The sequence below is a fragment of the Vicia villosa genome, linkage group LG2 (genome assembly GCF_029867415.1).
Source record: "Vicia villosa cultivar HV-30 ecotype Madison, WI linkage group LG2, Vvil1.0, whole genome shotgun sequence".
NCBI lineage: Eukaryota > Viridiplantae > Streptophyta > Magnoliopsida > Fabales > Fabaceae > Vicia > Vicia villosa.
Window position 1 is genome coordinate 151,287,291 of NC_081181.1, and position 18,142 is coordinate 151,305,432.

Consider the following 18,142-nt stretch of genomic DNA (forward strand, 5'->3'; position numbering starts at 1 on the left):
TTTGTTAGAATCAATTAATTTAATTATTATAAATATTACTCTACATTTTTGTTTACGTCTTTTAATATTCTTTAAGTACTTATTTAATTCTATAGGTTTTATTAAGAGTTATAAATATTCTTTAATATTCTTTATGATATATTAAGAGTCATAAATATTTATTAATTTAAATTTCCTACACTCTTTTCTTACCTAACACCCACTATTAATTTAAATCGTGAATATAGTGATATTAATTTGATCAATATTTGCTACTAATATATATAGTTGTATTAAAAAAATTAATATAATATCGTATTAACTAAAAATTATTAATATAAATATATAATACTAATATATAATTATATTAAGGATTGTGACTATTATATAGTTATATTAAATGTTTTATTATTATATAATTATAATAAAAACTATAATTTATATAAAAATATATTATTTTTTATTTTTTGAATACAAGAAGATATAGCAGTAGAAAATATTTTTACAATAAATATAGAGCAATATTATTAATTTTATCGAAGGTGTTAATTGTTTACAATAATAACAAATAATTATATTAGCAAAAAGCATTGATAAAATATTTTATGAAAAAAAATATATAATAATAATATAATAGAAAAAATATTTGTTTCATTTTAAAGATAATAACCATGAGTATATATTATTTAACTATTAATATAGTTATTTAGTAATTCGAAAAATATTTTTATAGGCTTTAATTTGTATATTAATAATTAATTAAAAAATATAAAACACTAGCAATAAAATTATTTTATGTTAAAAAACTCTATTAAAATTATTTAATTGGTAATCAAAATTCATTAGATAGAAAATTAATCTTATCTATTAATTGAATCATAAAATATAAAAAATACAAATCAGTTACAATCAATTAAATTAATCATCATAAATATTAATTTAAATTTTTTTTATGTCTTTTAATATTCTTTAAGTATTTATTTAATTGTATATGTTATATTAAGAGTCACAAATATTCTTTAATATTCTTTATATTATATTAAGAGGCATAAATATTTATTAATTTAAATCTCCTCAACTCTTTTCTAGACTTAACACCCATATTACTTTAAACAGTGAATATAATTATATTTATTTGATAAATATTTGCTACAAACATATATGGTTGTTTTAAAAATAATAGAAAATAAATAAATTAATATAATTTCATATTAATTAAAATGATTGAAATAAATATATAATAATAATATATAGTTGTATTAAGGATTGTGACCATTATATAGTTATATTAAAATTTTTTTTATTATATAATTATGATAAAGATTATAATTTATATAAAAATCTTTTATTTTTTTAATACAAGAAGACATAGTAATCCAAAATATTTTTTGGAATAAATATAGAAGATATAGTAATCCGAAATATTTTATTAGAATTATATTTTAGTTATAAAATAACAAAAAGCATTAATAAAATATTTTATGATAAAAAATCTATAATAATAATAGTAATATAATAGAAAAAATATTTTTTGCATTTTAAAGATAAGAACAATGAATATATTATTCTAACTGTTAACAAAATTTGAATATTAACAGGAACACAAAATTACTGATGATTTTTTTGAATATTAACATAAACATTAAGTTACTGATAAATTTTTTGAACATTAACGAGAACAAATTTGGAATATTAACGAGAACACGAAGTTATTTATCAAAATATTGAATAATAACAGGAAAACAAAGTTATTAATCAAACTATATTGAATATTAACAGGAACATGAAGTTATTAATCAAAATATTGAATATTAACGAGAACATGAAGTTAGTAATCAAAATATTGAATATTAACGGGAGTATTAAATTATAGAGTAAAGTATATAATATTAACGGGAACAAGGAGTTACTGCTAAAAATATTTAATAATAACGGAAACATGACGTTATTAATCAAACTATTGAATATTAACAGGAACAAATTTGGAATATTAACGGAAACACGAAGTTAGTGATCAAAATAATGAATATTAGCGATAACATGAAGTTACTGATCAAAATATTGAATTTTAATGGGAACATGAAGTTACTGAACAAAATATTAAATATCAACAAGAACACGAAGTTACTCATCAAAACATTAAATATCAAGGGGAACATGAAGTTACTGGTCAAAATATTGAATATTAACGGAAAATGAAGTTTATTGATCAAAATATTGAATATTACTCGGAACACGGAGTTACTGATCAAAATATTGAATATTAACGGGAACACAGAGTTATTGATTAAAATATTAAATATTAACAGGAGCACAAAGTTAATGATCAAAATTGTGAATATTATCTAAAACATTCGGTTAATGATCCAAATTTTAAAAATTAAAGGAACAAATTTTGAATATTAACAAGAACACGAAGTTACTGATCAAAATAATAAATGTTTACGGGAACACAGAGTTATTGACAAAATATTGAATATTAACAGGAACACGAAGTTACTGATAATTTTTTGAATATTAACAGAAATATTAAGTTACTGATAATTTTTTTGAATATGAACGGAAACGAATTTGGAATATTAACGGGAACACGAATTTATTGATCAAAATAATGAATATTAACGGGAGCAAGGGGTTACTGATCAAAATAATGAATATTAACAAGAACATGAAGTTACTGGTCAAAATATTAAAAATTAACGGGAAGAAATTTGAAATATTAACGGGAATACGAAGTTACTTATCAAAATAACGAATATTAACGGGAAAATGAAGTAACTGATCAAAGTATTTTTCAATTAATTATGTATTTTGAATGAACCATTATTATAAATGGAGTTTGTAGTGGTTTCTCATTGGTCTACAAGAGAGAGCTGATCGTTTGAGATTGGGCTGATAGTTTGTAGTTATAATTAAGCCAAAATAACTAATTTTCTCCTTAGCTAGCCAAAAATAATCGATTTTCCTTAGCTGATAGTTTGAGATTGTGCTAATAGTTTGTAGTTTAATCAATTGTATTAAATAGTTATCACTAATTGAATTATATATTTTAATTGAATATTTCTTCGTTATAATTTGTGAATTTGCGATTTCTTCGTTATAGATTGTGCTAATAGTTTTAAAACTTTGATTGAATTATTATTTTTATAACTTTTTCAATTTAACGCAAAACTTAATCTTTTACTAATATCTTTAATTTTTCTCAATCACAATGCGCGAAAACGACGGGTACCCGTGCGAACGCACGGGTAAGACACTAGTTAAAATAATAAGGGAAATGCTAACCAGTGTCCTCAGGGTAATGGGTAAAAACTTTAAAATAGTAACTTTATCTCGGTAATCTGCGTATTTAATGTCTTGGAAATTGAAATATTAAAATTTCTATAAAATATTTTTTTTTTAGGAATGCTTAACCATTGTACTGAGGACACTGGTTAGCAAGACCCAAATGATAATTATCTATTGTACTTAATTACTTAATTTCATATTACGAAAACTCTTTCCCCTGAGATCCGGATGGTTAAGAAAACAAGAAAAATGTGGAAGTTTAGCATATACAAAGAAGTTTGGGCCCCATCAATAGCAAATAAGAAAAGGAAATACATGAATTATATAACTTTATTTATAACATGAATTATATAACTTGGTCTAATCTGTCTAATACACCACATATTGAAGTTTAATTTTAAAATTCACATAAAAGATATATAGTATTATATTTTATGATATATTTTGCAGCTATACTATTGAGTACAAATTATATATAATCAGACTGTACAATTTTCTTAGCTATGTACTTCCCCAAATAATCATATCCATGATAGTAAAGGGCTTCTATTTCAGCTCTCCTGCCGCTCTGAACCATCAAGGCGACCTCTTCCTTGTAATTCTCCTGTTAGGCACCATTTCGTTAATTTGTGAGGGAAAAAACCCTTCAATTGCAAAGCATATTCTGAAAGCATAATATTTCTTATATAGATTGGTTCTTATGCACTATGCAGGTACTATATACATGTACAATTCTTCTGCAAATTGTTTCATGTTGGAAAAGAAATGGATCTTTTGTTGCTTCACTCACAACTCTTATGAAGAATGGTGTATATATCAAGAAGACAGAAAAGAGAAGGATTCACAAAAGTGAATATAGAATTGTGCAGATACACTTTATTGAATTCATCTCAAACTATTTATGAACATTACAATTGCTAGTCCCACATCGAATGACTAATATGATTCTTAACTGTCACTTAAAAACAAAACAGAAATTGAAACTGCTTTTCTAACCAACTTGTATAGTAAGTCTAACAAGGATTAACTAATTCATAATATTGCTTGCATAAGCGTCTAATCTAAGAATGCATAACTCATATGGAATCTACCAACATGCTTAAAATATGTGACTGAAAGTGAGCAAAACCAACATGGTGTTGGAAGAGGTGGTAACCTGCTACAAAAAGACTCAGTTCAATTTCTGAAGTCGTCCATTTCGGAGACAGTCCAATTGCGTATAAAAACAATAGAAACAAATGTCTCAATTCAAGGATTAGTCTCGTAGTGTGTCCAAAGAGCTTAATTACGGCGGGTCAGAAAAGCAAGAAAGTGATGAGCAAAAATCATAGATCAGGCGCCTGCAGAAAGTGAGGATAGAAAGGGCTGCATTCAATGGTTCCCAATGGTTTACCTGTAAGGTTTTGGAGGACATTAAGCTTTGAGCAATTTGTAGGTCCTTTGTCTTCAATGGAACAAAAGATTGATCAGGCAGCATGGGTAGATCATGCCCCCGCAGTCCTAACCACTTGACATTGCAAGCTAGATAATTCAAACAAAACATTCCTCAAGGGTAAATTTCAATACAACACACTTGTCTGTTAGTTTTCCAACATATTAGAGCTTTTGTGATTTGTGATATAATGATTTTATAAAATTACCGTATCTATATGACTCTAGGCCCATTCCTACACTTCCAAATTTGAAGGTGCATAGTATAGCTAATCCAGCTGGGTTCCTTTATAAGTTTGAATATGAGAAAGGAGTTAAGGTACGAATTATGAAGAACATTTAACAAGGAAAAAGTAATGTCTATTTATCATTACAGAATAAAATTGTAATTCAGAACAAGGGCAAGCAATTGTACCAATCCACCAAAGCTAAAATTGGCAAGTCTGGAAATGCTCTACTGATTCGATGAAGAAGAAATCTGCATTTAAATTTCAGTTTTAGACATTAAAGCACCCATCAGATGGGTAGCTTATAAAATAACAAGACAAAAAAACCCATCAGAAGGGTAAGACTACTATATATGATATTGGTATATTATCCAATGTGATGAGAGCAGAACTTCTAAAAGCATCACATCAAAGTTTTTATGCAATTTGATTCTCTATATTGCCGACTAGTGTGCAGAGTACCTTGTGGCCATATCAGGGTAGCCTTTAGCCGTGATAAGAATGCTTGGAATTTGATTAAAAAACCTATCTTCAGCAAGCCGTTGAAATATTGCATGCTAAACAAAAGCAAGGTTATATATTGTATCGAAACAATTTTTCTTTGTTAAGGAAAATGTGGAACTTTTCAAATTCAAAGCAGTGGGACGTAATTGGTAACCAAAATAAGAAACATGAATAAAGTAAATTACCTCAAACAAACTCACCTTTTCCACAACAATAATGTACCGTGCATCTGCATTTAGAATCAATTTATCTAACAAACTCAAGTCACCAGAAATTGTATGTCCAGAAGATCCACACACTGAGCAATCAACAGGCTCTTTGCCTGGTTCCTATACATATAAAGTTGTAAACTCAAAGTGGTTAATGTTTAAATTTGCAGAATTGCATCAAGCAGTGATACAGAACATGTCTCTACTTCATTTACAATGGGCCTTGATTGGATAAACAATTATAATAAGCACTCATACCTTAAGCATTTACCAATAAGTGCTTATGTTAAAGTAACTTCTATAACAAAATATTAACTAAAGTCAATCTGTTTTCATATAAGTTATAAGTTGTTTTTGTTAACTACCATCATGCAAATAAGCTTAGAACAATTTATGGACATGTTATAAGTTGTTTCCGTAAGCAATTCCAAACAATGTTACAAGAGTTTATGCTGTAGATTAATTCAAATAAACAAGCATATCAGAATGGAATATCCTTGAATGAAGGGTTCACGAAGTACCTGCATAATCAGACGGCCAGCAATGAGTCCGCGACTGGATGCCATGATTCCAAGACTGTATCTGCTGCACCGAAGCAACGCTACAAGATCTGTTTTGGCACATATTAGCAAAGCTTTTCAAAAACACCAAGACATCAAATCAAACTTGAAACAAGCCAGACAATGATTAACTGATTATATATAACCTTGGATTGTCCTATTGACGTCCTTTTGAGAAGGAAACAGATGTGGCGAATCACACAGCAGTTTGTAGAAGAGTTCTCTCTGTGTGACACGCTTTTCCTGAAGCAATATCTGATAGCACATTTCCATCACCTTCCACACTACACGTAAGAAATTTCCAACTCAGAAACAACAAAAATTATTGGAAGAATAAATAAGTAAGAAAACTAGGTTTGTAGTCTTTACCCCTAACAAAGGCTTTTCCTGCATTAGGTCTCATAAGAGACCTTATAGACACAGAATTGGAGAGAAAAACATATGATAATTCGGTTAACAGACCATGATTCACCCGACTGTTGCTCAATTTTCTTTGAATCTGTTCATTTTTTAGTAGCAATAAGCTACAATCAGGAATGTGTGTATGTTGATAACAAAACAAGCCAATAAAAATTAATATGAAATAAATCAAAATGAAAATGCTTCACGCAAATTCCAAACGCTTGATTAGAACTTATTAACCTCAAAATTTAAAATGGTGAATTAGCAAATTGTTACACGACACCAAGACTGACATGTCGACACCGGTAATAATTTAAAAACATGAATAAATTAAACGTAATCACAAGTGTCGGTGTCGGACACCGATACTGACCCAGACACACTTTTTTCAGAGGTGTCAGTGCTAGGGAGCTCATTAGACACCTCGTAGATAGAGAATTAAAGAGAAAAACATACAATAATTCGATTAACAGGAGATGATCCACTCAACTGTTGCTCAATTTTCTTTGAATCTGTTCATTTCTAAGAGTGATAAGATAATAAGGTACAGCTAGGGCAGTGTGTTTGTGTATGTTGATAGCAAAACAAGACAACAAAAATAAAAAATCATTGTGAAATAATTAAAAAAGAAAAACCTACTTGCAAATTCAAATTTTGAAACCGGTGATCGGAAGTTATAGTAACCTAGAACAGTGAATTAGCAAATCATTACAATCGAATATACGGATACGAAGATAATGAGAATACCAGAGGCAAATCAGAGATGGCAGGGTTAGATGCATTCAATATTTTGAGGAAACTGAGCACTGACACTTCAATTCTTGCTCGAACCTGCATGAATCAAAATGAAAGTGAAGCTTATGAAAGAGAAATTCGAAAGAGGATGTGATGTTGAAACTGTGAAAGAGGATTATTACCTGAGCCGGAGGAACGATATCAGCATAACAAAGCTCTTGATCGGTGAAAAACTTTAGCGTCGGAGTTCGGAGATCTTCCATTAGAGAGAGTGAAATGATTTCTCAAAATTTTGATTTCTGTATGATTTGGCGCGCAAAACCGAAGTGCTGGATGGATTGTTTTATATCAAAATATAACTACATCAACATGCCGTTTAACGACATACATAAACGGCAATCATTTATCCCTATATTTAAATTTCATCCAAGTTTAAAATTTAAACTTTTATCCTTAAATATTCATCTATTTTAAGAAAAGTATTCCTTTTCAATAGTAAGATGATTTTACAATTCTATGTTTTCTTAAAGGTTAAATAACTTTTTTGTCCCTTAAGTATATCCTTGGTTCCATTTTGGTTCCTCAATTTTAAAAAATTCTAAACTGGTCCTTTAATTGTTCTAAAAGGTGCATGTTTGTCATTTCCGTCTAAACCGTTAGTTAAAGTCAATGATTTTATCCAGATGGCATGCACGTATTATTTTTGCTTAATTAAATTATGACATGGAAAATATATTTTCACTTAAGTGTTGTCCACCTGGGATATATTTTCTAAACATATTTGGGAATCTTGATTAGTAACTCAGAAATAGGAAAAGGGGATATGTATAAATCCTAACGCAGCGCAGCAGCCATTGTAGCACGAGGACAGCACCAAGCTGAAGGTTTTCTGGGAACGAAGATGAAGTCAAGTTGAAACGAATACACCATTGCTTTTCAGGTAAGTGATTTGTATGCGTTCATAAAGTTATTGTATTTTGGTAGTTAGGGTTTAATAAAATTCGTTTGTCTAAAATACATTTCATCTTCTTCGATTCTATTTAGGGTTTAGTTTGAAATGGATGAACTTTTGAACATTACAATCCATCATAGTGGTGCGTTCGTTGATGAGGAACACAATGTATACGAAGGGGGTGAGGTTGCGAGATTGAGAGTAGATGCTGATAAGTGGAGCTTCTTTGAGTTGTTAGGTGTTATTAAGGAATTAGGTTACCCGACCATAGACAAGATATACTATAGGGATCCTACTGAGGGTATGAATTTGTTAGTTGATGACAAAGGTGCTCTTGAGATTGCTGATCTCTACAGGGTTCAACACGTATTGACAAAGCCTGATTTTGCTGAGGTACCAGTTGATGACATACCCCTTGATGAAATACCACTTAATGAGATTGTAGATGAGATTGTAGATGAGACTGAAGTTGTGCTTGAGGAGATGATGAATGAAACTGAATTTCCAGCTGATGATGTAAGGGATAAGGACGCAGTAGATACTGGTGATAATGGACAAAGGGTTGGGGAGGTTGATGATGGGCATAGTTCTAATATTTCTGATGATGAAGACTTCAATTATGATAGTGCAATGGAGGTAGTATTTGATGATGACTCTGATGAGTACAAAACTGAGTTGGATGAGGAAGATGGTAACATACTTGAAGATGATAATGTAGGAGTAAAAAGCAAAAAAGGTAAAGAAAAGTGGGAAGAAAGCAAATAAGACTTGAAAGGTAGTGATAATTTAAGTAAGGATCTAGAAAGTGAGTGTGACAGTGATGATAGCAGTAAAGTTAGGAGAAAGAAGTTTCTAATATTCAAGGAACAAAAGGACATGTCCAATTACAAGTGGGAGTTGGGAACATATTTTACAACAAAAGATGATTTCAAAGAAGCAATTACATCTTATGCAGTCCAATCTGGCAGAGACCTAAGGTACACTAAAAATGACAAGATAAGGGTGGGGGTTAGGTGTAAAAAAGGATGTCAATGGGAAGCTTACTGTGCTAAGTTTCCTAATGAGGATTCTTGGCAACTAAGAAAGATAATAGACACTCATAATTGAAGTAGAGAGTATAATGTGAAGATGTTAAAGACTAAATGGTTGAGTAAAAGAATACAAAATTCACTTAAGACCAACCCTAGAATGAAGTTGAAAGACATAAAGGAAAAGGCTCAAAAGAAGTGGAATGTGGGGGTCAACAAGTCAAAGGCCATAAGAGCTAGGTTTGCAGCTAGAAACATGGTTGATGGGTCTTTCCTTGGGGATTATACAAGGATTTATGACTACTGCCATGAGTTTTTAAGAGCAAACACAGGTTCAACTGTGAAATTGAATGTTCAACCAGCTCAAGAAGGTTCTGATGATCAGAGGATTCACTTCAGAAGGCTTTACATTTGTTTTGCTGCTTGTAAGGAAAGTTTCAAATTAAGCAGGCATTTCATTGGGCTTGATGGATGTTTCTTGAAAGGACTTTGTGGAGGTCAAATCCTTGCAGTCATAGGTAGATATCCAAATGATCAAATGTTACCCATAGCATTTGCAGTGGTGGAGAGTGAAAACAAGGATAGTTTGACATGGTTCTTGGAGTTGCTTATTGCTGACCTTGGTGGAAGGGAAGAGTGCCTCACATACATATTTATTAGTGATCAGCAAAAGGTATGATTCATATTCTTTTACACTTTGCATTTACATTTTACTTATACACCTTGCTTATACACTTTGCTTGTGTCATAGGGATTATTGCCTGCAATGGATGAACTTCTTCCTAGAGTAGAACAAAGATTTTGTGTCAGACATTTATACAACAACTTTAGGAAGAGGTATCTTGGAAAAAAACTTAAGGAAATTATATGGAAAGCTACCAAGTCTACTAATTACCAAGCTTGGGAAAGGGAGATAAAGGTAATGAAGGATGTGAATGTGTAAGTATACAAGCACATGATGGGCACCCCTCCAAGATTTTGGAGTAGATCATACTTCAAGACACATAACAAGTGTGATGTTTTTCTGAATAATATGTCAGAGGCATTCAATAGTGTCATCTTGGATTCTAGGTCCAAACCATTGATAACCATGGTAGAGGAAATCAGAACATATATGATGGAGAGATGGGCTACAAACAGGTTGAGGTTTGAAAAGCTAGCAGATGAAGAGGTGCTACCAAACATTAGAAGGAAGATTGATAAAACAAACTCATACACAAACATGTGGCTAGTCAGGTAGCACCTTTCTGATTATTGTATTCAAACTCATTAGCACATTTCTGATTATTGTATTCAAACTCATTAGCACATTTCTGATTATTGTATTTAAACTCAATAGAACATTTCTGATTATTGTATGTATTGTTAGGATGTCTGATGAGCATATCTTTGACGTGAAGCATCTGGAAAATTCTGCAGAAAAGTTCACAGTCAACTGGAAGGATAAAGTTTGTTCATGCATAAGATGGGAGCTGACAGGCCTACCTTGTGTGCATTCACTTTCAGCCATGAAGAGTAGAAACCATAAGGTTGATGACTACATACCGGAATATTATAGAAAGTCAAGATATGTTGAAGTCTACAAACCTGTTATTTTTCCAGTCAATGGCTCTAATCTTTGGGTAAGAACAGAGTATCCTGATGTTCTGCCCCCAAAATATAGGAAAATGCCTGGAAGGCCCAAAAAGAGAAGGAATTTAGAGCAAGGTGAAATTGATGGGTCTGATAGAAAAATGAGAAGGACTAGATTTATTATTTCATGCAGCAGGTGTAAAGAACTAGGTCACAACAAGCTTACTTGTAAGGTTCCATCAACTACTCAAGCATCCCAATCAGAACCTGCTCAAGCTTCCCAACCAGTGTCTGCTCAAGCATCTCAAGCAGCATCTCACGCATTGCCTAATCAAGCTTCCCAACCGGTGTCTGCTCAAGCATCTCAAGCATCCACATCAAATTCCAAGAAAGTCCCTCCAAAATCAAAGAAGTTTCCAGTCAGAAGACCAGATACCCCTTTCATATCACATGGTCCTACAACAAGATTGAATGCAGCCAGAAAAGCTGTTGGCCCAACAACAAGAAGGACAACTCCTACCAAGAGAGTCACCCCAAGCTGGAAAATTTAGTGGACTTATAGCAATCTAGTTTATGTTATGAACCTTTTGTGTTTCTTTTATGTTATGAACCTTTTAGAACTCTTAAGCAACTATGTTAGTTATGCATTTTGAAACTGATGTAATATCTTTTTGGACAACTAATGTTGGTATTAAGCAATTGTGTTATGTAAGATCTTAAACCTTATGTTAATTATGTAATTTTTGACAACTTATGTTGGTGTTAAGCAGCAATGTCAATTATGCATCTTAAACCTTATCATTGTTGTTGTTATTAAGCTTGAGATGGAAACATAATGAAAATGTGAAACTCATTATTGAAACACTTAAATCATCCTTTAATTGAAATTGTAGATGATACATCTGTTACAAACTTTTACTATACAAATCCAATGTGTAGCATCTGACCCAAACTATGTTAAACTGGTTTACCTTATTACAACATCCTAACAACAACAACAACAACTAAAAGAAAACAAAACAGTCTCTTCTAAATTTTTTCCAGATTCATGCTCTTCTTCAATTGATTTTGTAATTTTGTAATCTTCTTCTTTAAAAACTCCACCTCCATTTTTGCAGCCTCAATATCCTGTTCAAGCTTCTCCAACCTACTCTTTTGATTCCTCATAAACTGATCTTTTTCATCCTCAGCATCATCATAGAACCATTGAAAGTAGCCACATCCAGGTTGTGATGCACCCTATGTCGTTCAGAAATAAATTCCAATGAGAACAAACACAAAAATGGAATGCGATTAAATATGATTTACCTTATAATTACGACAACCCTAAAATTGTCGCCCATAGTTCGTGACAGTTGAAGCTCTTCGTAGAGTAGCCATGTCTCAACAGCCACATTTAGGTTTCTATCGCAACATCCCTTATGCACTCCCACCTTTCTTCAAATTGGAATCGTATGTACATTCTCCAGAATTCGTTGAGAAAGAAGACTTCATTTTCCACGTGAACCCTAAAAATTGGGGAAGAAGAATTCGTTGAGGAAGAAGACTTGATTTAGTTTTGAAATTGTGAACCCTAGAAACTGGAAAAATGGGGACGAAGCTAATTTGAAGAAAGGATGGAAGCAAAGACACATAGAATATAAAAACATATAAACAATTCCACACCACCTGCCACGTAGGAATATTTAACGTCTGTTACACCTTATTTGACAGAAAGGACAAACGTGCACCTTTTAGAACAATTAAAGGACCAGTTTGGAACTTTTTAAAATTGAGGGACCAAAATGGACTCAAGGGTATACTTACGGGACCAAAAAGGGTATTTAGCCTTTCTTAAATGCTCCAGCATTTAACCTGCCAACCTATAATCGGCCACCCCTAAAATTATTTTTTTACACTCTCCGTATTTTTGTATTGACAAAAATGTTCTTGTTCCTATTCGCTATTTACACTTTTTAAAAGAATCACTTCAGACAAGCAGTAATTTAAAATTTTCAGTACGCTTGTTGAAATTTCCGGTATTCAAAATCGCATTTTTACCGGAAATTATTCGTACTTTTCAAAATTTTCTGAGGCGATTTACTGAAAATTTTGAAATTTTCGGTACTGATATAGAAAACTAAAGAAACTTACTGTAAGTTTTTGAAATTTTCTGTTAGCAACAAAATCTATCAGAAATTTCAAAATTTTTTGTATACCAGAAATTTTGAAATTGCTTTAAAATTCCGGTATGTCTGCAGATAAAATTATTTACTTGTGTGGTCCAGAGTCGACAGCTTTTTCGACGGATTCCTGTACAGATTTTAGAGAGTTTTTCACCACAGTTATCATATGTTTCCTATCCAACTAATGCAGTTTTGAATTGTTTTCCCGTCTTTGTGAAAGTGGTAGTTTAATATTTATGTGTTGTAATTTACATATATTTAAGTCTCGATCTGAAGTTTTAGCATGGACACATGCTACTGATAAACGACATGGTATTATTGTTGTCACCATCGTTCCGATTCTGCTAATTGAATGGCAGGGAGGAATGATAAAATTGATTATGGATTGTGAGAGAGGAGGAAATTACAAAAGAAGGAATGTATTCGAAAGCAATAATTCTTTATAAGGCATTCATAGTATGAAAGCTAAATGTTCGTTTAGGCTGAGATCTGCTCCAAGTGGTATCAGTTGGAAGGTGATGGTTAGATGCGGAATGCACAATCATAAACTATCTAAGGATTTGGAAGGCCATAACATATTGGATCGTCTAAAAGATCATGAAAGAAGGTTTGTGAATGACATGACTAAGTACAATATGGCTCCAAGGTACATAATTGCTGCTTTAAAATACAAAGATCCATAAAAGCTCACAAGTGTTACCCGGGTGTATAAAGCTAGAGCTAGATATAGAACGGGCAAGAGAAGTACATTGACATAAATGCAGATGTTGTTGAGCCTTATTTATAAAGAGAATTACATGTGTGGGACTATAAATAGGGACAACTCAGATGTTGTATGTGATATCTTTTGGACACATCCTAGTTTTGTGAAGTTGTTAAATATTTGATTGCACATACAAGACAAATAGGTAAGACTTTTTTATTGCACATATTGATATCCGTTGTAGATGTTGAGTTATGAGTTTGATTATGTGCATTTTGATTGTGCAGGTACCGAATACCACTGCTTGAGATTGTTAGTTTTACGTCAACGAAGTTCACGTTTTCAGTTGTCTTTGTCTATTTGGAACATGAAAGGGAGAAGAATTTATCATGGGCACTGAAGAAGCTCAAAGAGTTGTTCTCTTCAGATAGATTGCTACCGAATGTTGTGGTGACGGATCGAGAACTTGCATTGATGAATGCCATGGAATATGTGTTCCCAAATGCAACATGTTTGTTATGTTCGTTCCATATTTCAAAAAACATGAGCATGAAATATAAACAGTACGTCAAATTAGAAAGACAAGAACATGTCATGGATCTATGGAACAACATCATGTATTCAAATACAGAAGCTGAGTTTGCCGAACAAGTCAAGCACTTTGAGAATATTTGTGTAGATGTTTCTTTATTTGTTAAATATGTGAACAAAACATGGTTTACACCTCATTAAGAAATGTTTGTTACTGCTTAGACTAACAGAGTCACTCAATTAGGGAACACAACAACAAACAGGTACATGAAACATGACAGTTTGATGTTATTACATAACTAATCATAAGTTAACATATATTTCTATTTATAGTTTTTAGGATGGAGTCTGCTCATTGGAGACTAAAAAACTTGTTAACTACAAGCCGGAGAGATTTATGCTGAAGTTGGGATGCTGTGAACACCATGTTGAAGTTGCAGCTAGGTTCAATCAGAGTGTCGTTTCAAAAAATTATTGTCAATATTGAACATCGGTATAACACTCCTTTTTATTCCAGGTTGCACGGTTTTGTCTCAAGACAATGTATACAACTCAGTGGAAAGGAACTAGAAATGATGAAGTTTGTTGGTTCTAGACAAGAAAGATGTGGTTGCTTCTAGGGGTGGCAAAATGGGCCCGGCCCACGGGTAAAGCCCATTTTACCCGTCATTTTTTGCGGGCCGGGCATGAATTTTGATCCCGCATAATTAAGTATGCCCGCCCCGCCCTGTAAAAAAACGGGGAGGGTATGACACGGTCACGGGCAGCCCGCGGGTATTTTAAGAACAACTAAAATTATTTTTATTAATATCTCTTTAATTATTTATGGCCCAAATAAAAAAAGGCCCAATATCAAATGAAATTAGGGTTACACTTACACACTTTATGTTGCTATCCAAAAGAAAAAAGATCACTTCTTCACTCTCATACTTCAGCGGCGCTTCTCACCATCTTCTCAGCGGCACTACTTCTTCTCACCATCACTTACAGGTTTGTTCTCTCATAGTCATACTTCATTTGTAACAAACACGTTACAATGAGAAGACAGTTTGTAAACTCACCATCACTTATAGTTTAACGATTGAGAACAAACCTGTAACTCATTGAGAACACTTCATTTGTAATTCACCTATAATAAACAGTTTGTAACAACTATAAATCATTAAAATCAATAAACAGTTTGTAACGTGATGGTGAGTTTATTAAAATTAACAACTATATGTATGAAAAAGTTGATCCACTTACCTCTGCACTTAAAACGAAAGAAATTAAGGAGAAGTTGTATGCTCTCTTTGAGATGTATCGTCGCCTTCATACTCCGTCTCCCACAATCTCTCAAACTCCATCTTTCAACACTAGAGGAGAATCAAGTTCCCACGCGTTTACCAAAAGTTTGTTCTATGTAAGTTGTTATATGCTCAATGTATGTTGTTATATGCTCAATGTATGCTGTTAAATGTTGTTGTTAATTGTTAAAGTGCTGTTGTATGTTGCTGTTAATTGTTAAAGTGCTGTTATATGTTCTGCTGCTGTTATAGGTTGTTGTATTGTGCTGTTATAGGCTGCTGCTATGTGCTGTTATATGTTGCAAATTCTGCTGCTGTTATAGGCTGTTGTATTGTGCTGTTATAGGCTGATGCTATGTGCTGTTATAGGCTACATGTTGTTTATTGTGAATTCGGCAGCTGTAATATGTTACAAATATGCTGTCTATTGTGAATTATGCAGCTGTAGTATGTTACAAATATTCTATCTATTATGTTGTTAACTAATTGCATAATGTGTTAAATAGGATTTGAAAGTACACAAACAACAAATTGCAACAGAGACCGGAAAGTCTCAACTAGATATTTATTTGGAGGAGGCAAATGTGGATTTAAGTTATCAAAATTTTGATGACTTGAATGTTCTTCAATGGTGGAAGGAGAATTGGAATAGATTTAAAGAATTATCTTTAATGGCTCGTGATTTGTTAGGCATCCCTATTACTACTGTTGCATCTGAATCTGCTTTCAGTATTGGTTCAATCATTCTAAACAAATATAGAAGTCGCTTGTTGTCGAAGAATGTAGAATCATTGATTTGTACTCGCAATTGGCTTCACGGCTTTAATAGTTTTGGTAAATAATCAAATATCAAGTTTCTCTCAACTTTGTTTTGGTAAATAATCAAATATCAAAGTTTTGCTTACACTTAAATTGTTTTATAGCTGTAGTGGGTGATGATGAAGATAATGATGATGGAAGCTTGGCGAAAAGTATTACAACTGGAGCATCATGTGTTCATGATGTAGATGAAGATTGATTAGTGAACTTATGTTGAATTTGAACTACTTATGTTTGTTTTGATGTAATGCTTGTTGAACTACTTATGTTTGTTTTGATGTAATGTTTGTTTTGGGGTAATGCTTGTTGAACTTATGTTGAACTACTTAATTATGTTGAATTTAATTATTGGATTTGAATGTAGGATATTACAAGTTTGTTCTTATTTTTAACTACATCTTTTTATTAATTATATATGTTTTTAATTTATAGCATGAGTGGGAAAAAAGTTTTTTTTATATAAAAAAGAGAGTAGTGGGCATGCCCGCATGTCCGCCATTAAACGGGGCGAGCCTAGTAAATGAGCCCGCGTCTACTATTTTGACCGCCCCGCCCCATTTTTCTGCGGGCTTTTGCGGGGCGGGCCTAAGCGGGGCGGACATGCCCGTTTGCCACCCCTAGTTGCTTCATTAGAACAACACATAGGTTGTCGTGTTCGTGTCATCTTGCCAATTTCCAAATACTAGGAAATCATGCTCCTTTAGACTCTATTCATGAATTTTAGATGAAAATGCACATTGCAAATCATGAGGTCAGTCGTGATAAGAATAGTACAGAGTGAGATTTAGAAGCACAATGTGAAAAGTTGAAGACATATTCTAGTATATTGGATATTGTAGGTCAGAGGGTGTTGAAGAAAAAGGTTTGGGAACTAATACATTCATCCACAACTTCAATGTGTCCACCACTAGTGAAGAACAAGCCAAAGATGGTGTTAAAAAGAGTAGAAAGAGTCAAGAGAGTGATGCGCATCATGACCATAGTCAGTGGGAGTATGCCGAGGGCTCGCAAGAGAGTCAGCCTACAAAGAAATCTTGCACAAAACCAATAACAAGTAAACCATCAAGTGTGTTGATTGGTAGCCAACCGTCCACCAAATCTTCATAACATCTTTACTTATCACAATTCCCTACTTTCTTACATCCATACATCGGTGACATTATTGATGTTGGTGACGATGGATATTGTGGTTTCCGTGCTATTACAACTTTACTTGGATGGGGCGAAGAATCATGGCCTTTGAGACGAACACAGTTAGATGCTCAAGTTCATCAACACTGTCAATTGTTTTCCAAGTTGTTCTATGACACTGTCTCTATAGTTAGGAATGTGTTACGAATATACCACTTGGGTGTGAAAGGTAAAGATAAATGGATGATGATTCCAAATATGGGTTACTCTATTTCTTTTAGATACAACTTCATATTTGCATCCCTTTCCAAATTACGTAACAATACAATTTTCCCTCTTGCCTTAACTCCAACTATGTATACGAGCAATCATAGAATCATTGATGTTTGTTTTGTCAACAATAATGATTGGGTTCAGGTAAATTTGAAACTTGATTGCCTATTGCCTATTGCCTCCCGTCACTGACCGTTGGAGAAAGAATTGTAAAGATGATGCAAAAGCATGAGAATCAACATATGTCGGGGTCGCTTTAGTCACTGAGAAAATGTAGTTAGGAAGTCATCGTAGTTTGTTTAGTATTCTTATACCGACTCAGTTTTTCGAGAAAAAGTAATGGAAAA

General features: G+C 32.6%; 1 protein-coding gene across 1 annotated transcript; it reads right to left on the reverse strand.

Annotated features, from left to right (window-relative positions):
• Nucleotides 1-3,687: 3,687 nt before the first annotated feature.
• On the reverse strand, nucleotides 3,688-7,804 carry LOC131647071 (meiotic recombination protein SPO11-2). The gene is made up of 11 exons (XM_058916985.1): nucleotides 7,518-7,804; nucleotides 7,348-7,431; nucleotides 6,568-6,697; nucleotides 6,345-6,482; nucleotides 6,160-6,248; nucleotides 5,630-5,758; nucleotides 5,388-5,482; nucleotides 5,114-5,176; nucleotides 4,908-4,984; nucleotides 4,661-4,788; nucleotides 3,688-3,871 (listed from the first exon to the last, which is right to left on the reverse strand). Exons 1-11 carry the CDS (start codon nucleotides 7,596-7,598, stop codon nucleotides 3,737-3,739), a joined length of 1,149 nt encoding a protein of 382 aa, XP_058772968.1. The 5' UTR covers nucleotides 7,599-7,804; the 3' UTR covers nucleotides 3,688-3,736.
• Between the last annotated feature and the right edge of the window lie 10,338 nt (nucleotides 7,805-18,142).

What these genes read in the sequence shown, in the direction of transcription:
- LOC131647071 (XM_058916985.1), bottom strand. Translation starts at nt 7,598, where the DNA reads ATGGAAGATCTCCGAACTCCGACGCTAAAGTTTTTCACCGATCAAGAG. An exon ending in AGGAAAAGCCTTTGTTAGGG is followed by an intron (nt 6,483 to 6,567) that starts GTAAAGACTACA and finishes TCTTACGTGTAG; the next exon opens with TGTGGAAGGTGATGGAAATG. An exon ending in TACCCTGATATGGCCACAAG is followed by an intron (nt 5,177 to 5,387) that starts GTACTCTGCACA and finishes ATTTAAATGCAG; the next exon opens with ATTTCTTCTTCATCGAATCA.